We start from the raw sequence: 24197 nt of genomic DNA on the forward strand, positions 1-24197 counted from the left end.
TATTATTTGATATGAAGCTACCCCAGCAATGACAATATGTCAGAGTGACTCAAGGCCAGTGTCAGCAATTTCCTCTGCCACACCTGGGAAACCAATTTCAAGACAAATGGATTTGGTAGGTCATTTTCCCTCAGTCACTCAATGAGCAGTTCACAGTCAACATACCTCCAGGAATTCCTTTGGTCAACACTGTGGGCTGGCTCCCCACGTCCCTCAGAGTAAAAGCCCTTATAGTGGACCCCAGGACTGCCCTCGTCTGTCTCTGCATCTTGGTCTCATGATGACACACGGCCAGTCACCCTGCGCTCGCTGCCCTCCGTCCACTCTCGTGTCTGACCTGCCATGCAGGCAGCGCCTCAGAACCTTTGCGCAAGCTGCTCTCCTCATCCAGGAGCTCTTTCCTGATGTCCTCATGGCTCGCTCTTCAAGTGTTTGCTCAACTGTTGCCCTCTCAGTGAAGCCTTCCCTGACAATGACCCCACTGGCCAGAACTTCTTCCTTCCTCTCTTTTGCCCCCATAATAGTCACCATCGTCTCATATAATTGCTCCCAGAAACTAAGTCCTTACAAAGGTAGGTATTTTTTTTTTTTATCATTCTGTGTTCACTGTCACATCCCTACACATGACCACTGCTGTATCCCCCTAATATGACCACCATGGCACCCTTACACAGGTTCACAGCACCTCTTCTGTTACTGTTATCCAAATGATCTCCCAAAAACAGTATAGAAGAGAAAGAAGGTAGAAGGGAGAGAAGTATAACCCCCTACCAGAGTCATATTTGGATTCGACAGCAAGGTCATTAGAGAACATGAACAACAGCACCCCCCTCCAACACACACATCTCAAAAAATAATTCAGCGTATGCTTTTGAAAACTTAAACATCAGCAGAGGTAATAATTCTCTAGACAAGCAGAAGCAGTGGTTCTCTCGCCAGGACCACTTCTGCAGGAGAGGATGCTGTGCTGGATGACTGGTGCTGTGGAGCTGGGCAGCACGTGTGCCACGGGTCCTTGGTCAGGGACAGTGGCAGATGAGCAGCATCATGAGCAAATCAAGTCACACATAAGAGAAGTAATCCCCCTGGACAGCATGAAGGGTGGCCTTAAATTCAGGCATTCAGTGTCAGGACTCACTATCGCCGATATGAAGAGCAAAGCTAATCAATCACTAAATAACCCAGTGCATTAAATATGGTAATAGAGGTACGAACTGTTGCAACAGCCTCTGGGTTCCCTCACGCTGTCCTGGGCACCCTCCAAAGCAATATCCACAGAAGCAATCAGAGTGACTTAAAAATGGCAGTCAAAAGGTGCAAGCCTCAGCCATCTCATTGACTTTCATTACCCTTCAGATCTAGACCCCTGACCTGCAAGGTTCCATGTGGTCACCCCCAGGGACCACTTAGGTTCTGCTCTCAGAGCTCTCTTCCAAGCCCACGGGGCTTCAGTTGGGTTGGCCATCCCCAGTTCCATGAGGGTCTTTATGCCTCCCTATGTGCAGTCCCCTCTACCCACCCTGGGCTTCCTCACCTTGTTTCTCCCCCACTAATATCAGCACGGTGGTTTTTTCTCATCTTGCAAGTCCTCTTTTGAATATCACTTCCTCAGTGCAGCCTTAACTACACAGTTTAAAGTCTATTGTTCTTCACTCAGAGCACGCTGTTCTTTCTAGTCTTTAAAGTAATCTGTAATTAAGTACTCAACTGTTTACATCACTGTATAAGCTCCTTGAAAACAGGGGCTAGCTCTAAGTTGGCCCTTTGAATACTGAACACCTAGCATATAGCAAGAGGTTGAAAAAGACAAATAGCTAGTTGGCTAGGTGGTTGGCTTGACTGGAAGGAAGCAAAGGTGGGGAAGGGGAAAAGAAGGAAGAAAGAAATAGGTTTTAGGGGATAAAGGAATGCTAAGAAAAAAACCTAATTCTCCACAGGAAAAGGAAGTAAGTTCCTAACAGGCCTTGCAGAGGAGGGTCACTCTGAACCATTTCTACCAAAGAACCGAAGTCAAAAACTTAGCCAGCCCTCTGCTATAGAGGGTAGAGGACTAAGAGGCACAAATGACTATGTATAAAATAAGCTACCAGGATACACTGCACAGTACACGAATATCGCCAGTATTTTACAGTAACTTTAAATGCAATATAATCTACAAGAATTTTGCACTAAGTTGTACACTTGAAACTAACAGTATATTGTAAATGAACTATACTTCAATTAAAAAAGTGATTTTGGGGGGCTCAAGTTGTGTGGTTTATAGAAATAATACATCAGAATTGTAATTTTATTTCAATCCAGAAGTTAATTTCGAAGCAAACTGTTAGGATGAGATAGATTTGAGATGAATTTCACAATATTTAATAACATTTATTTTTTTAGAAGCCATCTCATTATGATTACTCTGATTGTTAGCAGTATTACTACATAATTGGCTAGCAATCTGTAGTCAGAAAATGCATACCCTCTGCCATCATTAATAATAACATTTTTGCTCCAGTTCATTAATGATTCTAAATGGTTCTACAAATTTGTGGATGAGACTGACTTACATGAATGGGGGAAGACAGAGGTAAAAAAAGGGCTACATCAAATAACGATGTGCTGTGTGCTAAGTTGCTTTAGTTGTGTCTGACTCTTTGCGACCCTATGGACTGTAGCCCACCAGGTTCTTCTGTCCATGGGATTCTCCAGGAAAGAATACTGGAATGGGTTGCCATGCTCTTCTCCAGGGGATCTTCTTGACCCAGGGATCAAAATCACATTTCTTACGTCTCCTACATGGGCAGGCGGGTTCTTTACCACTAGTGCCACCTGGGAAGCCCCAAATATAATAAAGTTCCAAAATATACAGCTCAGACAATAAATCAAATAGGCAGCCAGAAAGAAGAGAGATCCGAGAAGGTTCCATAGACAAAGCAAGATCCACAGTGCGCCTTGGAAGACACGTAGAGATCTGCTTACTTGGAGCCAGGCAATGTCCCAAGAGTTACATACATTGCTGTTGTTGTATAGTTGCTAAGTTGTGTCCAACTCTTTGTGACCCCACAGACTGTAGCTCCTCTGTCCACGGGATTTCATAGGCAAGAATACTGGAGTAGGTTGCCATTTCCTTTTCCATGGGATCTTTCCGACCCAGGGATAAGAATTACAAACATAAACTCATTTAATTCCCCCAACAACTCTGTGAGGTAGATCAGTTATTGTCTCCATCACAAGTGAGGGAAGATCACGTAGCTAATTACTGGAAGAACAGGGATTTAAATCCAGGCAGTCATGCCTCTCCAAGAAGGATGCCCAATAACATGTGTTAAATGACCATCCATCTTTTTCATTCCCCAAAATCATCATCAGTAGAAATCCTTCTCATTCAAAAGGTACAGGATCCCATAGCTTCAAAGGCATGAAATGAGCATTCTATGCAACTATATGATACCCACCATCCAAAAGCAAACATCATCAGTCATGTCAATTTTCTCTCTAGAATAAAGACGACTTTCCGAGGCAAAGATATCTTAAAAACTAGTCACAATGCATGTCACTTCTTACACGTTCAACTCCCACTGGTTATTAATACTGAACAGCTACCAAATGAAAGATAAGGAAAACAGATATGTTTCTTTGCTTGCTTTAAAACTGCCCAACAATCAGTAATTCAGGTCATCCATAAAGTTAACCTCATATGTGCATGCTCAATCATGTCTGACTCTTTGTGATCCCTTGGACTGTAGTTCACCAGGTTCTTCTACTCATGGAATTCTCTAAGCAAGAAGACTGGAGTTGGTTGCTATTTCCTTTTCTGGAGAACTTCCCAACTCAGGGTTTGAACCCATGTCTCCTACATCTCCTGCATTAGCAGGCAGATTCTTTACCATTGCAGTACCTGGGAAGCCCCAGAGTTCACTTCACCTTTTATCACATCTGAATGTGATAAAAAACATTCTGATACTTTTGCAGAAGGAGTCTAAGAAGGACCACCAGAAAGTATGCTTTGTAGTGAACAGAGTTTTCATTGACTTTGGAGTGTTATTCCCAGGGAAAGCACAATGATGAGAAGGTAAATACGTTTCACATTCAGTAAAACTGGCAATTAGAGGGCAATGCAGCAAAGTAATTTTAACATATCTGATCTTTGTCATCCATCTCAATCTAAAAAAAAAAAATTCAGGTACAAATATAATTGTGCTAGTTTTATGCAGAATATGATGAACTTTATGAATAAATTATTAGAGAGACATGGGAGAGATAAAAGTGCATTAAATAAAATTATTTAATAAAGTAATAACCATGTCAGAAAGCACATCTGCTATTTGTAACAATCAAGACAATAACTGGAAGTTTTTGAGGTTAAAACACAAACCATCAGCAACATCTTAGTAATTCACTGCACTTGACATTTTAAGGAGACAGTATTTTGCATTTGCACAGACTTTTTAATGGAGAAACATACCACTTAGATTTGCAAATTGAAAGGGACTGACATTATAAGAACTTAGTCTTAAATCACTTTCTACATTTATGGCTCTGCTTATGTCATCTAACGTGGTCATTTACAATTTTCTTTAACAAATAAGAACTTCTGTCAATCATTCAATTCTTGCCATATTGAGACCAAGATTGCCATCTAGTGAATGTCATTATAACATTTTATTTAATGGTCAGTGGCCAACTTTGATTTTCTGTCTCATTGATGAGATTTGACTACTACAACTCGTATCTAGATCATTAATATTAACAAGTTTCCTGAATACCTAATAATATTAATAATTATCTTTTAGCAAAGAAAAATGACCTACATTCAAGAATATATGCAATTAAAACAGGTAACATGAAAGAAACCCCTATTTTTGAAGGTCTTTGAAAGTTCAGATGGGTGTGCCAGGATCTTTTGAATACTAATTGTCAAAATAACTCCATATTGTAATTCTTACCCCCATTTCATAGATGATAAGACTGAGGTGCAGAGAGACGGGCCTGTCGAAGGTCACCAGATAGATTCAAAGCCAGGTTCATTCATTCAGCAAATATATCCTGAGTGCCAACTCTGGGTCAAGGACTGTTCTCAGTACTGAGGACACAACAGGAAACAAAACAGAGAAAGTGCCTAGCTGCACGGACGTTCATTCTGGTGGGGATAAACAGTTATAATGTAATGTAATACCATGGCATGTGCTATGAGGAAAAGGGAAGGGGCAGTAATGAGGTTGGGAGATGATCTCTAGAAAGGAACATGTGAGCAGAGACTTCAGTGATGTAAGTCATGAGGATGAAGTGGTGTGATTACTGGGAGAATGTATTGAAGTATGTTAGGCAAGAGAATTCCCAATTGATCCATGATATTTTTTTTATTATTGAGACATAATTGACATGCAATATTGTATAAGTTTAAGGCACACACATGTTGATTTGACACATTTATATACTGATCTACAATATTCTATTACAAGTAAGCTGTGTGTGTGCTCATTCATTCAGTTGTATCCAACTCTTTGCAAACCCCATGCACCATAGCTCGCCAGGCTCCATTCTCCATGGAATTTTCCAGTGAAGAACACTGGAGTGGGAGTGCAAGTTGCCATTTCCTACTCCAGGGCATGTTCCCAACCTAGGGATCAAACCCGTGGCTCCTGTATCTCCTGTATTAGTAGGCGGCTTCTTTACCACTGGCTACCTGGGAGGCCCCAACAAGTAGGTTACATACGTATTATTGGTACAGCTTTATCATCAAATATCATTGTCTCCTTAGGAAGGAAAACACATTAGTTGAGACAGCAGTTGAAATTCTCTTTCAAAATCAACAGTTAATTTCTCCTGTGGGGCTTTGCTTCTTTCTGGCTGTCAAGACACGTCTGTCAACCCTTGAGTGCTTTACTTTAAGAGGGGCAAAAGACGGCAAGAGAAAAAGTCACCCTTTATCTTTGGTGGAGTGGTTACAGACTCTAAAAATGCCACTTCTTTCTCTCCTTCCTCTCTTTCTCTCAGTCCTTCACTTAACAACAATCTATAGAATATGTATGCTGGGCACTGGGAATATGGAGACCAAGGAAACTAGACATCAATCCCTGTTCCTACAGGGCTTGCATGCTATTAGATCTACTCAAAGCTGCTGACGGTGGCCCTGGCTCCCTGCATGGAATCTGCCCCTGGGTTGTCTCCAACTGCATCAGCAAAATCTGTAGACCCAAACCTTGGCTTTTCAACTGGACTGTTGTTCTGCCAAGTGTTCCTTCGCCAACGCAGCTTCTCTGTTACTTTGGTTCGCGTAGCACACAGGATCAGCAGTGAGGAGATGAATGCAGCGGGATTAACCAGGCAGGACCAAATGACCCATGGGCCCAAGATATCCTCTAATATTTTAAGTAAACGAGATGAGCTGCTTTGCAGATACCTCCTCTTTCACCACATCAATTATCCTGGGGGAGATAATAGCAGGTTGGCCAAAATGTTTCTTCGGGTTTTTCCATATTATGTTAAAACCCATGTTTTGGAAAAGCCCAAATGAACTTTTTGGCCAACCCAATATATTAAAACAATTCACACCAAAGCTGCAATGACTTATTAGATACATAGAGGTGAGGGTGGGGTGCAGAAGGAAGAAGAAGAAACTAAATTGAGTGGCTAGATGAGGAGAGAAGCAGAGATGTCAAAGGAGCCAGAATAAAGTGAACCTCCCTTATTCCACAGTTTTTCAAAGTTACAACCTCCTGATACAGATTCTTTCTTCTACTCCCTTTTCTTTATCCTGGGTTATGATGTTCGGGTTGTGGAAGTTGGGGGGCAGAATACATAAACGCATATGTATTTTACATACACATATTGTACACCAAATAATTCTGCCTTGAGTTAGGCAATGTTTATGAAATTTCTTGGGTAGTTCCAGCAGCTAAAAGACATAAACAATTTTGGATTTTCTGAATCTCTTTTTAAACTAGCCAAACATCATTAAAATTACCTAATACTGGGTATGGTAAATCCAAATTTAGCTGACTGGTTTCTGTCCTCAATCTTCTCATCTGTGAAACACTTATATATCACAGAGTCACTAGGGAATGGGATTAAAGCATACTTTATCAGTGTGCTGGTAGGAAACAGATAACACAAAGGGGTAAAAGAAGAGAATTTAGTGTTTCAGCTGAAGCTCCAATACGTTGGGCCACCTGGTGTGAAGAGGTGACTCACTGGCAAAGAACCTGATGCTGGCAAAGACTGAGGGTAGAAGTGGGTAACAGAGGATGAGATGGTTGGATGGCATCACCAACTCAGTGGATACGAGTTTGAGCAAACTCCAAGAGATATTTGGAGGCAGGAAAGCCTGGAATGCTGCAGTCCATAGGGTCGCAAAGAGGTGGACATGATTTAGCAACTGAACAACAAGCTTCAGTAGGCAGAATAAAGGCCATCAAAGATGCTAACATTCTAATCCCTGTAAACCTGGAACTTGGGAAAAAGGAACTTTGCTGGATTGATCGATGTTAAAACCTTGAGATGGGGAAATTATCCTAAACTACCCAAGTAGGCCAATCTTAAAAGCAGAACACAGTGGCAGAAGATGGGGTCAGAGAGATTGGCTATGAGGACTCAATCTGCTGTTGCTGGCTTTGAAGATGGAAGAAGGGGCCATAAGTCAAGGAATGTGGGTACCTCTAGAAGCCAGAAAAGATAAGGGAGTGGATTCTTCCCTGGAGTTTCCCTAACTAACCTTGATTTTTGCCCAGTGAGACCTATGACAGACTTCTAACATACATATACGTTCTAAGACAGAATCTGTGGTCATGTTATGGAAGCGACAGAAAATTAACACAGTAAGAACCACTGACAAAGGTACAGGAAGGCTTAATGGAACCAGCAGGGGTGGGAGCGTCACCTCTGGGCCAGCAATGGTGGGAGGCAGATACCACCTCTAGGACTGAAGGGGAGAGAGCTGCTAATGCAGCCTGAAGAGACCTGAGCCAAATGAGAAGTACTGCCCAATGGGGGCCATGGCCTCAGGTAGCAGACTGTAGCTGCCGTCAATCAAAGCTTGGTATGGGGGGAGAAGAGAAATGAACATTTCAACCTCACTCTCCTCCTGCCCTTTGGTCTCCTGCTGGTGTTTCCCAACTGGAAGTCAGAGGTCAAGGGAGCTGGGTGATGTGGTCCTACCAGGGTCTGAGTAGGGTGAAGATGGGTGAGGCTGGATCTATGGGGTAAACAGAATACCCAATACCAAATGCACATAAGGGACCTGGTATGCTGTAGGCTCTCCCACTCAGGCAACCCACTCTACCACTCTGGGTTGTTAGCAGCTCTAGACTTTTGATATTATCATTCTCTGGCTATTTGATACAACTGTGATGCAGTTGGGAAATGTATCTGATTCAAAAGACTATGAGTTTTGTGAAGGGGAGTTGAAGAGAAGGTACACTAAGTTTAATGACTAAGCAGAGAATAAGGTCCAGAAGGGGCTGGAAGACCATCCAGGCCACAACCCAGCATGCATCACGGGTACCTTCATCTATTTCAGAGTTCACCTAGATGCTCCTGCTATGCAGGCTGGGAGTGGCCAACCACGTGGTCGTTTAGCAAAAAGGAAGAACTCCAAGTCTAGATGCTTCGTGTGGCTTCTGGGAGCCCTGAAAAGAAGGAATGAAGCTTTACTGTGCTTTAACCTAATATGTATTATGCCTTATGCTAGACATTTTCACAAATATTATTTTATTCTACTTGTTCAAATGAACTTCTGAGGCAAGTATTACTGGTCCTCCTTTAGAGAAGTAAAACTCAAAAATGAAAAATAACTTGGTTAGAGGTAGTGTGTGATAGAACTGAGATTTGACAGTAGTCTTTCCTAAGTCCAGGCTTCTCTGGTAGTTCAGTTGGTAAAGAATCCACCTGCAATGCAGGAGACCCTGGTTTGATTCCTGGGTTGGGAAGATCTGCTGGAGAAAGGAAAGACTATCCACTCCACTATTCTTGGTCTTCCCTGGTGGCTCAGCTGGTAAAGAATCTGCCTGCAATGCAGGAGACCTGGGTTCGATCCCTGGGTTGGGAAGATCCCCTGGAGAAGGGAAAGACTACCCACTCCAGTATTCTGGCCTGGATAATGTTATGGACTGTATATTCATGGGGTTGCAAAGATTTGAACATGACTGAGCAACTTTCACTTCACTTTTCTGAAGTCCACTCTTCTGTTCATTTTAACACAGTCTAGCATGACTTCACATCATGGCTTCATAACTTACGAGACGGACCTATCAAATGCATCATGACTTTCTATTCTGGCAGTCTAATTAATTTTACATAATATAATATATTGTTACCCTTCAACACCAAGATATTGACTATGAAGTTCAGCAAGGCAGCTGATGAATTAAAATGAATGTATGTTTATTCCCATAAATAAGCACAGTAAAAAGGGGTTTCTAGTATCAAAAGCATCAAGTCAGCACACAAAAAATAGCAAGAGTATCTAATGTGAGTTCACAATTAATTACTACCAATAATCATGATCTTTTTACCCCAAATACATTTTGTTCTAAAAGATACAGTTATAAAGGATGTATTGCATACATGCTCCATTCATTCACTTTACTATTATTTTTTTTTAATGACAGGATACGTGATCTAAAGCGCTTGAAATTTACAATAATAAAAACTTAATAAGTTTAACCAAGGAAATGAAAGAGCTCTACATTGAGGCTAGGAAACATTAAAAACAAATTGAAGGCAACACAATAAAAAATTATCCCATGTTCATGGATTGGAAGAATTAAAGTTGTTAAGATATCCACACTATACAAAGCCATCAACAGATTCAATGCACTCTCTATCAATATTAGAATGACATTTTAAAATGATGTTTAAAAAATCCTAAAATTTATATAGAACCACCAAAGACCCAAATAGCAAAGCAATCCTGAGAAAGAACAACAAAGAGAGAGGCATCACACTTCCTGATCTCAAACTATATTATAAAGCTACAGTAAACAAAATGGTATGGTACTTATATAAAATCAGACACATAGATTGATGGGGCAGAATCTAGAGAATAGAAATAAACCCATACATGTATGGTTAACTAATATTTGACAAAGGGGCCAAGAATACTCATAAAAAATATAGTCCCTTCAATAAATGATGCTGAGAAAACTGGATATTCATGGGTAAAAGAATGAAACTAGACCCCTGTCTTACACTACTAATAAAAATTAACTTAAAGTGAATTAAAGACTTAAACATAAGATCAAAACCCATGAAACTCCTAGGAGAAAACATAAGAAAAATGCTCCTTGATATGTGTCTTGGCAATTACTTCCTGGATATGTCACTTAAAACACAAGGAAGAAAAAACTATAAATAAACAAGCGAGACTACATCTAGGTAAAAAAAAAAAAAAACAAAGAAAAACTTACACACAGGCAAGCAAAACAAAAAGTCAACCTATCAAGTGGGAAAAATATCTGCAAACCATGTACTTGATAAGGGGTTAATATTCAAAATCTATAAAGAACTCATACACTTAATAGCAAAATCATCATTATCAGATTAAAAAATAGGAAAAGACCCATTTTTTCAAAGAAGATATATTAATAGCCAAAAGGTACATGAAAAGATGCTCAATATCACTAATCATTAGAGCAATGCAAATCAGAAACACAATGAGATATATCAACTGACACTTGTGAGGATGTCTTTTATTAATAAGAGATAACATATGCTGGCAAGGATGTGGAGAAGAGGGAACCCTTGTGCACTGTTGGTAGGACAATGGTATAGTAGGAAAGTGGTATAGCCATTTTGGAAGAGTATGGAAGCTCTTCAAAAAATTAAAAATTAAACTCCCATGGAAGTGTGAAAGTGTTAGTCCCTCAGTTATGGCTGACTCTTTGCAATCCCATGGACGGTAGCCCACCAGGATCCTCTGTCCATGCAATTTTCCAGGCAAGAATACTGCAGCAGGTAGCCATTTCCTTCTCCAGGGGATCTTCCTGACCCAGGGATCGAACCTGGCTCTCCTGCATTGCAGCAAATTCTTTACCATCTGGGCTACTATACGATCCAGCAATTCCACTTTCAGGAATATATCCAGAGGAAATGAAAATATTATGCTAAAGAGATATCTGCATCTTCATGTTCACAGAAACATTATTTATAATAGCTAAGAAATGGAAATAACCCAAGTGTCCATCGACAGATGAATGGATAAAGAAATTATGGTATACATAGACATCAAATATTAGTCAACCATAAAAAGGAGGAAATCTTGCCATTTGTACCAAGGATGGATCTTGAGGGCATTATTGGAAGTGAAATAAGTCAAAGAAAAATATGATCTCATATGTAGAATACAAAAACAGAACAAAGCCCTCAAACATATAGAAAGAAAGATCAGATTTATGGCTCACAGGTTAGAGTGGAGAGGGATGGGAAATTGGAGGAAGGTGGTTTAAAGGTATGCTGCTAAGTTGCTGCTGCTAAGTCGCTTCAGTCGTGTCCGACTCTGTACGATCCCATAGACAGCAGCCCACCAGGCTCCCCCGTCCCTGGGATTCTCCAGGCAAGAACACTGGAGTGGGTTGCCATTTCCTTCTCCTACTATTAAAGGTATAACCTTCCAGCTGTAAGATAAATAAGCACTAGGACTATAACTTACATCTTGATGACTACATTTAACACTGCTGTATGGTGTACAGGAAAATTGTTAAGAGAGTACATCCTAAAAGTTCTCACCTCAGAGAAAACATTTTTCACTGTTTTTTGGTTTTCTTGGGGGGGCAGGTATCTTATATGAGATGATAAATGATAACTACATTTATCATGGTAATGATTTCATGATAAACATAAGTGAAATAATTACTCTATAAATCTCAAACTTATTCAGCACTGTGTTATCAATTATATCTCAACAAAATTGGAAACAAAATTTAAAAGAATACGGTCTTTTTTTTTTTTTTTTTTTTTAAGAATACGGTCTTTTAAGACAGGTGCTTTATACAATGTATCCAGTATACTGGACAATACTGGACAACACTCCCACAGGACTCAGAATCACAATACAGAGTATTGCGGTATATAGTGTGTGTGCGTGGGTGTGTGTGTGTGTTAGTCACTCAGTTGTGCCCGTTCTTTGCAATCCCATGAACTGAAGCCCACCAGGCTCCTCGGTCCATGGGGATTCTCCAAGCAAGAATACTGGAGTGGGCTGCCATTCCCTTCTCCAGGGGATATTCCCAACCCAGGGATCGAACCTGGGTCTCCTGTGTTGCAGGCAGATTCTTTAGCCCTGAGCCACCAGGGAAGTCATGCAAACAGCAAGATAGGCTAGTACAAATTGTATAATGCAATAATTTTTTTACATATGTATACACCACGCAATCACAACCTAGATCGAGACAGTGGAAAGTTCTATCACCCGTGAAGGTTTCTCTTATGTCCCTTGCTCAACCAGAACTTGTCACATATTACCCTTTCCCCCAGTCTCTAGCCCTAGAGGGCCCTGCTATTCTGGTGCTTCTCTTCCATCTCTTAGTTCCACCTTCTCTTGAACCACACATCACTGAGATAAGAGTGTAGGCACTCTGGCACCTGGTTTCTTTTGTTCAGCATGAAGTCTGTGATTTTATTCATATTGATACATGCATCAGCCATTCACTCCTTTTTTAATGCTGTGTAGAAAGTATACCATTGTTGGTTTTAGTTCTTTCTTCCCCTCTCTGATTGACAGACACCTAGGTTATTTTCAGTTTGTAGCTATTTTGAATAAAGCTCCTATGATACAAGACTTTGTTTGGACATATTTCCATTTTCTTGGGCAAATACCTAAGAGTAGAATTGCAGAGTCACAGGAGTTGCTTATTTAACTTCATAAAAAATAAAGACACCTCCCTCCCCAACATCCCCCCTCCCTGCAAAAAAAAACTCGCCTAACACTTTTCTGAAGAGGTTGCAGCAATTCACACTTTAGCAACAATGAGTAAAAGATGAGTTACTCCACTTTCCAGCCAAACCCTGGTATTGGCAGTTGTTCCAATTACAGAGATTCTGGTAAGAAGGTCATAATGTCTCATTTTGTTTTTAATATGCATTTCTTCGGCTAGTAATGATGCTGAGCTTTCAAAAATTTTCTCCAACTCTAACATTACGAAGACATCCCCTTTACACAGAACTTTTAACAGTAGAAGAGACAAACCTTCCACTGCCAGCAATTTCAGCCACATGCCTCCTCCCCAGTTTCTTCTGCACCAGCTATAAAAGATGGACTTCCCCTTTAAAGATCTCCAGAGAAACCACCTTGACAAATTTCCTTCAGTGATCTGTTCCGGTGCTTTAAAACCCTTCCTATCAGGATATTTTTTTCTTTGCATCGACTGGAAATTACTATCCTGTTCATGTGATGGATTTATAATGCCTTTAATTTTCACATTAAAAACTAATTTAAAACATTTTTAGCTCATAATGTCCTTCTGTTCTAAGCACAGTTGTAATGGTTTTTGCTTTATTGTGCTTTTTTAATATTAGCTTCATCTTCTGTTTGGCTCATTGAAAGAAAGTAACATGATTTAACTGTTCAAAACATCATGCCAATTGTTAGTATTAGGATACTGAGGTCCTGGTGAACACTGAGGCAGGGGATGGGAGGGAATGGAGGCAGCTCTGTTGTCCAGAAACATCCGAGAGGTTTCAGATTAATATAGGGAAGAAATGGTCCTTTTCCATACCATCACTATGCACCGACCCTGCCTGTGTTTCTTCCTTGCAGATAGTAAATTTTTTTGCTTGTTTGTTTTTGAGTAAAATGTTTTAAGTCCTAACTAGTTCGTCGTTTTCTAAAATGGGAGTCTGATATTGCTGATGTAGTAAATCATTATTATAAGCTAACATTTTACAACTAGTCAGATATGAGAGTCATTCAACTTTCCTATTTAAGATGCTAATCAACTTCACTCAAGATGAACTAGAGGGGGGCAACCCATTTATTGAGATTTGGTTCCCATGTTCTTGGTAATTAGTTTATAACTGTGGACCAATCTATCATTTTCCTATACCTTAAACCAGCCACTTGCAGAAATTGAAAGTAAAACCATCGAGTGTTGTGTGTTGATAAAAGATGGTTTCATTTTCATCATTTAACTCCCTAAAGGACAGGGAAACCAAAGAGAAAGCAAACTATCAAAGGAAAGTGGATGAAACTGTGTGTTCAAGGAATCACAGTGAAGCTAGGATGATTTTTTAAAATCGGAAATCTGAGTCAGGACTAGCTTCACCTAGAACTACCCAAAATTCCAAACATGCTTTTTCTTCTCTCTTCCCTCTCTTCCTTTCCCTCTCCTTCTCATAAAAGTCTGAAGGCTTGTCACTCAGGGCCACTATGTAAGCTCTTCTTGAGGTCCTCAGGATCTGACCCAAGGATCAGTGTGGCCACCATGCTCAAGCATCCTTCAAGGCCACAGCCAAGTCCCTGGGAGCAGGCGGGAATAGGAAATGAAGAAGGTGGGCATGCCCCAGCTGCCTCCTAGAGAAATCTCCCAGGAATTTACATCCCCTTGACCAAAACTTGGCAACATGGCCACAAAGAGCTGCAAGTTAGGCTAGGAAATGAAGCTTTTGCTCTGGGCATGCAGTCATGCCCAGATAAAAAATTTTTGTTAATATTAAACGAAAAATTACAGGAGGAAACCTGGTAGGTAGCACTGGACCAACCACATCATTCTACAGAGTAAAGCCAACCACTACATTCCCCTTGCCCCAGCAACACACGGCAGCCCTTAATACGATCCACAGGATTTTTTACTGTCTGGCCCCTGACTGTCCTTCTTTGTCACTTTCCCCATTCTTCTCCATGTTCGAGTCACATTTTACTTCCGTTCCTTAAATAAGTGAGTTTTGCTTTTTCCACTTTCCAAGTTCTTAGGAAACTCATCTCTCATTGCCTCTTCAACTTCACTTGAGTCACTCCTTCTCATCCTCTAAGAATCTGCTTAAATATCACCTCTTTTGGGACACTCTCCTGAGTGTCTTCGCTTGCTTTATCCTACTAGAACACCATAGCATAAGGCTTATCTCTCATGCAATTTCTTATTTAATGTCTTTCTCACTCATCCAACTCCAAAATCCATGAAGGCAGGGACCCCATCTATTTTGTTCATCATTGCATTCCTGGTACCGAGCACACTATTTTTATTTTACAGATAAAATTTACAGATAATAAAATGCATACACCTTAAATATACAGTTGATGAGCTTTGAGAAGTGTGTTCACCCTGTAATCAACATTGTTGTTGTTCGTCACTAAGGCACGTCTGACTCTTTGTGACCCCATGGACTGCAGCATGTCAGGCTCCTCCATCCACTATCTCCCAGAGTTTGCTCAGGTTCAAATCCATTGAGTCTGTGATGCTATCTAACCATCTCATCCTCTGCTGCCCGCTTCTCCTTCTGCCTTCAATTTTTCCCAACATCGGGGTCTTTTCCAATGAGTCAGCTCTTCTCATCAGGTGACCAAAGTATTGATACTTCAGCTTCAGCATAACCAATACCCTAATCAGATATAGGACAATTCCATTCCCCCAGGAAGTTCCCTCATGTCCTCTTCCGATTAGTTCCAACCCCTTACAGCATCTTCTATTTTCTATCACCATAGGTGGTTTTTGCCTGTTTTCATACCTCATTTAAATGGAATCATGCAGTCTGTTTGCTTTTGGGTCTGGTTTCTTTCAACACAATGTCTGTAAGATTCAGTCATGTTGATGTGAGTACAAGTAATCTGTTCTCTTTTAATGTTGCAGAGAGCCATTATCAACCATAATTTGTTGATCCACTCTCTGCTGATGGACATTTAAGTTGTTTACACTTTCAGAGTATTATGAATAAAACTGCTATGAATATTCATGTAGAATTATTTACATGGCTATATGTCTTAATTTCTCTTGGAAATACTTAGGAGTAGAATTCTGAGTCACTGGGCAAGTATGTATTTAACTTTATATTTACCGTGTTTAGGTTTGAGATGCTGCTGACAGTTTTCGGAAGGTAGTTGCAACACTGTATATTTCTACTCACACTGAAAGAGAGTTCTGATTGCTCCACACCCTCAGTGACTTGATGTTGCTGATATTTTGAAGTTTTGACTATTCTAGGAGTATGACATTGTTTCTCACTGTGGTTCTAATTTATATGCCCCTAATGACAATATATTTTCCTAGGCTTATCAGCCACTTTGATATTTTTTTTTTCTTTTGTGAAGTTTTAGACAATTTAAAAAGTAGAGCTGTTTTCTTTTTTAATTTGATCTGTATGCCTTTATCTATTCAGAATACAGGTCACTTGTCAGATATACGTGTTGCATATACTTCTCCCAGTCTATGCAAACACAATGTTTAATGGTAAGAATTAATATATTTTGAATTTTAACAAAGAGTATATACATAATGTGTACAATGTTTTTTTGGTATTAATTTTATTCTATTTTCCGTATAACTTTAAGTACATAAAGGTTTATTTCCACAGGCCTCAGTAAATGGATAGAAATCACAGGACAGTCTCTTTTCCCACCAAAAAAAAGTTGCATATTTTGGTAAAGTGTTTGTTCTATAGAAAAAAACTGAAATTTGCATTAGCAAGGCTGTGCAAGATTTTTAATGTGAACAACATATTTTGCTATATGTATACACTGTGAAATGATTACCACAATCAAACTAACATATTTACCACATCCCATAATGTATGGTGACAATGTTGGAGATCTATTTTCTTGGCAAATTTCCAGTATATAATACATTATTACTAAGTATAGTCACCATGCTGTACATATGAGCTTCAGGATTTATTCATCTTATAACTGAAAGTTTGTATCCTTTGATCAATACCTTATATTTCCCCCCACCTGCTAGCCTCTGGTAACCACTACTCTTTAACACTTTTATTCTAGATTCCACATATAGGTGAGATCATACAATATCTGTCTTTTGCTTATTTCTTTTGGCAAAATGTCCACCAGATTCATCCATGTTGTCACAAATAGCAGGATTGTCTTCTTTTATAACACTGAATGATATATGTACATATATATCAATATATAACACACAATGGAATATGTATATGCACATTTTCTTTATCCATTCCCATCTATCCATAGACACTTAGATTGTTTCCGTGTCTTTGCTACTGTGAATAATACTGCAATGAACGCAGGAGTACAGATATCTCATCAAGATAGTGATTTTTATTTCCTTTGGATATATTACCAGAAATGAGGCTGCTGGATCAAAATTACTTTCTTAAACATATCAAAAGCCAAAAGAAAGAGTGATGTGCGTCAAGTCTTATCGTATCTTAAAGGTTTGCGTCATAGATTAGAGTAATATACTACACTAAAATGCAATTCAGTGCAGAAGACATCTGGATATACCAGCATATTAAAAGGAGGAGAGAAAAAATATAAAAACAGAAGAGGAACTTCAACTGGAAAACCTAACACCAGTGATTTGTTAGTAGTCAATGCAGCTAAGGTACTGGCCTGAATATTTATGCTGACACTCAACAGTCCAGAAAAACATCATTTTAAGCAGAAAATAAAGAATATTTGCTACCCAGCTGACCATAGGAGAAACTTGAAGGTCATCTTAGAATTCTCCCTCTCCTTCATCACTTATCCAGTTAATCACCATGCTAACTGTGCTAAATTTCTCTCAAATTGCTTACTCTTTTCCACTCTCACTGATATTACTTCAGATCCTCATAAGCTCTTACAAGCAAAAACCTCTTAATGTTTTCTCCCATCTTCTTTTTGCTGCTGCTCATTTCCTGTGATTCTATTAAACAAAGCCCAGGATCCAGGGCATCAAATGAAACTCATCACCTGCCTCTCCTGCCAAACAAGAGGCCCCAGAGGTGTCCATATTCTAATCCCTGAAATTTGTGAGTGCCTTCCCTTCCATGGCACAAGGGATTCTGCAGGCACTTTGTGATTTAGGTGGAGGGAGATGATCAGGGTTATCCAGCTGTGTTCCATGTAGTAACAGGGGTCCTTTTCTGGAGGAGGCAGGAGTATAAGAGTAGAAGACACTTGAAGGTGATTTACCACTGGCTTTGAAGATGGTGGCAGGGGTTGTGAGTCAGGGAATACAGGTGTCCTTTAGAAGCTGGAAGAGACAAAGTAATAGACCCTCCCTAGAACCTTGAGAAGGAACACAGCCCTGACAGCATGTTGATTTTAGACCTTAAGATTTATTTATTCCGGACTTATAACCAAACAACAACAGCAACAACAAATGACTCCCACTACAGGAAGATAATAAACTTGTGTTGTTTTAAGCCACTATTTGTGGATATCTGTTGCAACAGCAATAGGTAACTCATCCTGTAGCTTTACCTGCCTTTACTTTGTAAGCACCAGTGTAGCTGTGTGCTAGCTATGCCATGCATGTCCACGAAATCTCATTCCATCTGTCGGATGGTGGGGTATAAGCTCCATGAAGGCAGTCCGAGTACATGCAGGCAAACATATATTTTTTAAAATTTTTATTGGAGTATAGTTGCTTTACAATGCTGTGTTAGTTTCAGGTGTACAGCAAAGTGAATCAGTTATTACATATACATATATCTACTCTTTTTTTTTTTTTTTAGATTCTTTTCTCCCATAGGCCATTACAGAGTATTGAGCAGAGTTCCCTGTTCTATACAGTAGGTTCATATTAGATATTTATTTTATAAATAGTGGTATGTATATGTCAATCCAAATCTTCCAATTTATTCCCTCCTACCCTAACCCCCTGGTAACCATAAGTCAAACATATTTGTTGAATGAATCAGTAAAGGGCTTCAGGCCTCTACACACAGCGTTTCCTCAGTCTTGAATGCCTTTTTCTTATTCACCTGGTTAATTCCTATGCAATCAAACGCACTGCCTCTGTTCTTGGTTTTCCTCTAAGGAACTGGTTGGTCTTTTCTGGCTGGTGCTCTCAGAAAAGACTCTTTCATCTCTTTATCTCAATTATTTGTGTGCATGGCTGAATACAAGTTCATAAGGACAAAAACCACCTCCTTCCTCTGAGTGCTCAGGACACGTCACACAAAGCAGATGCAATAGATGTCTGTAAATGGATGCCTTCCACTAATGGCAAGCCACTCCAGTATTCTTGCCTGGGAAATCCCATGGACCCATGGGGTTGCAAAGAGTCTGACATGACTGAGCAACTAAACACATACACTCACCGCCAATCATATATGCTGAGAACAGGGGTTACCAGTGCTGCAGTGTCCCATTTGTGTCACCATGAAGAAATTACAGAAACTTCCCTAGGCTGCCTTCCTGTAGGCGGAGGATGTGACACTACATACATTATAGAGCTACTCTAAGAATCACATGAGTGAATGTCCATAAAGAAGATGGAGTACCTGACAAACACCGGACAGTAAATGTTGGTTTACTCTCATTATCCTCATCACCTTGGTGCTGTTGTTCAGTTGCTAAGTCACGTCTCACCCTTTGTGACCCCATGGACTGCAGCACGCCAAGCTTCTCTGTCCTCCACTATCTCCCAGAGTTTGCTGAAACTCATGTCCATGCTATCTAATCATCTCATCTTCTGCCACCCCTTTCTCCTCTTGCTGTCAATCTTTCTTAGCATCAGGGTTCTTTCCATTGAGGCAGCTCTTTGCATCAGGTGGCCAAATGATTGGAGCTTCAGCTTCAGCCACAGTCCTTCCAATGAATATTTAGGGATTTCCTTTAGGATTGACTGGTATGATCTCTTTGCAGTCCAAGGGACTCTCAAGAATCTTTTCCAATACCACAGTTCAAAAGCATCAATTTTTCAGTGCTCAGCCTTTCTTGTCAAAACAGAGGACGTTAAAGACTGCAGGGTGAACTTAGGCAATATGTATAAAATAGGAAGAGATCCAAATGTGTCAATAGATTGTCACGGGATGTGCCCCTGTGGGTACAGGACTGACCTGGCACTTGGGTATTCAGCAAGCCATCCAGCATAGGAGAACTCCACATTCCAAAGCTTCAGTGGGTATAATACAGGGTAATATCAACATTCATATTCTCTCCTAGTCCCCCAAAAATGGTTCCAAATAAACTGACTCTGTGAAATATTTTTCCTTCCAAGTTCAGCTGGGTATGATTTTGACATGATCACTTTAACTAAGAAACAAATCTATACATGGTGACCAACTGAAAACTGGGTAAGAAATTTCAATATCAACAAGAAAATAATCTTCAAAGACTTGTAGGTATTTCTGGCCAGTTATTTATCTTATCTCTTTCTCTCTTTACAATGGTTACGAGAATGGGACCTGGATCCTGTTGCCTGGTTGAAGCCACAGTTACTGATACTCAAATACTCGGCAATACAGTTTCCTCATGTGTAAAACAGGGCTAACACAGACTTCTTAGGATTTTAGGAAGAATTAAGTGACGTAATAAATACAAGGCACTCAGGGAAAATGCCTGACACATTTAGGTGCTCATTAAAAGTTAACTCTTACCATCATTAATTAGTATGCTTTCAAATAATACAATGTGTTATATCAAGGGTATCAGACAGGCTATTTTGGACTTAAGAGACTAGAAAACATGTTTATTAAGAATCATAAGCATTTGGGAATATTTATTTCCTCTAAAAAAGGTGACTTTCTGAGGCCCCATATACTTAATCAAGAGCTTTCAAGTTCTTAGATACATAAAAAATGGCTGAACTCTATATAAGAAATCTGTTAAGATATGCTAATGAACTACGAAATGTTAGAGGAGACATCAATTAGACTTTAAGACCAGAAAGAAGTTTTCAAAGACAGAAACAGATGGAGATGATGAAAGAAAGGAATGAAGAAAATGGCAGAGGAGTAGGTGGATGTGGAATACATCTCTCTCCATGGATACATCAGGAATACACCTTCAGACCCAGAAGTGTATGCAGAACACCAGCTGAGAGCAGACAGGAGTACCTGACCAGTGGAAAAGAATATATAGACCCACGCAAAACTCAGTAGGATGAAGGAACTAGGGGGAAAAACAGGGGTGTTAGTAGGACTGGACCTACCCTCAGCAAGTGGGGGAACGGAAGCAGGGGTCTGATCCCCACATTGGGGCAATTATCTGAGTCAGAGGATAAACTTTAAGGCTGAGGGTGAAACAGCTGATCTGTGGCAGACTAACTGTAATGAGAATCAGACAGTTCTTGCCGCAGCCATACATACCCTGGACAGGGACTCAGGTCCCCTGGAAGGCACAGTGGCTGGGAGCTGGAATTTAGGGATTGTGGAGCAATCCCAGGGCAAGCGCTGCTGTTGACTGTGGAGAGATGAATGGACAGGATGTGAGAGAGGAGACTGTGGTGGGAAATGCCTGTGGAAGAAAGCCGGGCAGCCATGGAAGCAAGGTGATACTGCTGAGTCACACATAGGGGGTGGAGCCGTCACTCTAGCTCTCTCTCCCCAAATGCCAGCATCTGCAGCTGAACAATAGAGAGGCTGGCCCATCAAACGCCTGATGCACTGAACTACAGAGTAGGACCCCACCTAGGGTGCTCCTTTAAGTGCCTGACCTGCTGATCTACAGAGTAGGACTCCATCCAGGGGGGGTCCCTCTATGTGCCTGACATGCTGAATAACAGAGAAGGACCCCAGGCAAGGGAGCCCTCTAAGTGCCTGAATGGGCAGAGCTATGGAGAAAGACTGGCCAAAGAGGCCTTCTGATCACCAGCTACAAGAGGCTCAGAAAAAGGCTCTGATAGGGCCAGAACTCCTATGGCGGAGGCAGTCCTTGTCCCTGCACACTTGGTGCCACCAGGGTCCCTGCAAGAGAAGCAGCTGTGACACCTTCACGCTCAACTCTCACTGGGGCAGAGTTGCCACAGTGAGTCCTGCATCTATGCATGCAGGGTCGCTTCAGCAGTGTCCAACTCCTTGCAACCATGTAGGCTGTGGCCTGCCAGGCTTCTCTGTCAGTGAGAGGGGTTCTCCAGGCAAGTATACTGGAGTGTATCAGCCAATACTGGTTGTCATACCCTTCTAGAGCACTATATTTCCTGCTGCCAGAACCTGGTGCTGCCAGAACCCCTGCAACCCAAGCAGCTGCACCACCTCCACACCTGGCCTCACAGGGGCAAACCCAAGCCCTCCAGGGCAGCCTCAGGAGCGAACCCCAGTGGACTAAGTTACTAGAGCTAATCAGTGAATTTAGAAAAGTTGCAGGATACAAAATTAATATACAGAAATCACTTGCATTTCTATATACTAACAATAAAAAATCAGAAAGAGAAATTAAGGAATCCATCCCATTCACCATTGCAACAAAAAGAAATATCTAGGAATAAACTTACCTAAGGAGACAAAAGAACTGTACACAGAAAATTATAAGACACTGGTGAGAGAAATCAAAGACAACATAAACAGATGGAGAGATATTCCATGTTCCTGGGCAGGGAGAATCAATATTGTGAAAACTACTATATTACCAAACACAATCTACAGATTCAACATGATCCCTATCAAATTACTAATGGCATTTTTCACAGAACTAGAACAAAAAGTTTCACAATTCATATGGAAACACAAAAGACCCTGAATAGCCAAAGCAGTCTTGAGAGAGAGTAATGGAGCTGGAGGAATCAATGTTCCTGACATTAGACTATACTACAAAGCTACAGTCATCAAGACAGTATGGTAGTGGCACAAAAACAGAAATATAGACCAATGGAACAAGATAGAAAGCCCAGAAATAAACCCCTGCATCTATGGGTACCTTATTTTTGACAAAGGAGGCAAGAATATACAATGGGGCATAGACAGCCTCTTCAATAAATGGTGCTGGGAAAACTGGACAGCTGCATGTAAAAGAATGAAATTAGAATAGTTCCTAATACCATATAATAAGGTAAACTCAAAATGGATTAAAGACCTAAATAAAATACCAGAAAATATAAAACTCTTAGAGGAAAACATAGGCAAAACACTCAACATAAATCAAAGCGAGATCCTCTATGACCCACCTCCTAGAGTAACAGAAATAAAAAACAAAAGTAAACAAGTGGGACCTGATTAAACTTAAAAACTTTTTCACAGCAAAGGAAACTATAGGCAAGGTGAAAAGACAACCCTCAGAATGGGAAAAAATAATAGCAAATGAAACAACTGACAAAGGATTAATTTCCAAAATATACAAGTAGTTCATACAACTCAATGCCAGAAAAACAAACAACCCAATCAAAAAGTGGGAAAAAGACCTAAACAGACATTTCTCCAAAGAAGACATACAGATGGCTAACAAACACATGAAAAGATGCTCAATATTGCTCATTATTAGAGAAATGCAAATCAAAACCACAATGAGATATCACCTCAAAATAGTCAGAATAGCCATCATCAAAAAAGTCTACACACAATAAATGCTAGAGAGGGAGTGGAGAAAAGCTCTTGCACTGTTGGTGGGAATGTAAATTGATACAGCCACTATGGAAGATGGTATGGAGATTCCTTAAAAAACTAGGAATAAAACCACCATATGACCCAGAAATCCCACTCCTAGGCATATACCCTGAGGAAACCAAAATTGAAAAAGACACATGTATCCCATTGTTCATTGCAGCACTATTTATTATAGCTAGAACATGGAAGCAACCTAGATGTCCATCAGCAAATGAATGGATAAAGAAGTTGTGGTACATATACACAATGGCATATTATTCAGCCATAAAAGGAATGCATTTGAGTCAGTTCTGATGAGGTGGATGAACCTAGAACCTATTATACAGAGTGAAGTGAGTTAGAAAGAGAAAGATCAATATCATCTTCTAACACACATATACGGAATCTAGAGGAATGGTACTGAAGAGCTTATTTACAGGGCAGAAATGGAGAAACAGACATGCAGAATAGGCAGACTTATGGACATGGGGAGAGGGCAGGAGAGGGTGAGATGTATGGAGAGAGTAACATGGATGGAAACTTACACTACCATATGTAAAATAGATAGCCAACGGGAATTTGCTTTATGGCTTAGGAAACTCAAACAGGGGCTCTGTGTCAACCTAGAGGGGTGGGATGGGGAGGGAGATGGGAGGGAGATTCAAGAGAGAGAGGATATATGTATACCTATGGCTGATTCATGTTGCGGTCTGACAGAAAACAGCAAAATTCTATAAAGCAATTATCCTTCAACAAAAAATTAAAAAAAAAAATAAAGGAATGAAGTTAGGAAGCAGGAAGATTGA

The 24197-nt window shown here is 40.3% G+C and overlaps 1 protein-coding gene across 50 annotated transcripts in view; it reads right to left on the reverse strand.

Moving 5' to 3' along the window:
• Window positions 1–24197, reverse strand: part of SAMD12 (sterile alpha motif domain containing 12) — a 451161-nt gene that overhangs the window by 297523 nt on the left and 129441 nt on the right. For 11 of the 50 annotated variants that reach the window (XR_015140682.1, XR_015140680.1, XR_015140683.1 and 8 more), the window contains one exon: window positions 4932–5068. The exons of 34 other annotated variants lie outside the window; for them this stretch is intronic. Coding sequence is in view for 11 of the 16 variants with exons in the window: in XM_086336405.1 (XP_086192531.1) it covers window positions 4932–4937 (6 nt within the window). In the remaining 5 variants the exon portion in view is untranslated. Of the gene's footprint in view, window positions 1–4931; window positions 5069–6187; window positions 6414–8488; window positions 8613–14013; window positions 18120–24197 lie in introns of those variants that run through there. 5 more of the 50 variants (XM_086336406.1, XM_086336393.1, XR_015140679.1 and 2 more) reach the window with 4 other exon arrangements.

The sequence above is a fragment of the Bos grunniens genome, chromosome 14 (assembly GCF_055505025.1).
Source record: "Bos grunniens cultivar Pamir isolate PY7600 chromosome 14, Bosgru_T2T1.0, whole genome shotgun sequence".
Classification (NCBI taxonomy): Eukaryota; Metazoa; Chordata; class Mammalia; order Artiodactyla; family Bovidae; genus Bos; species Bos grunniens.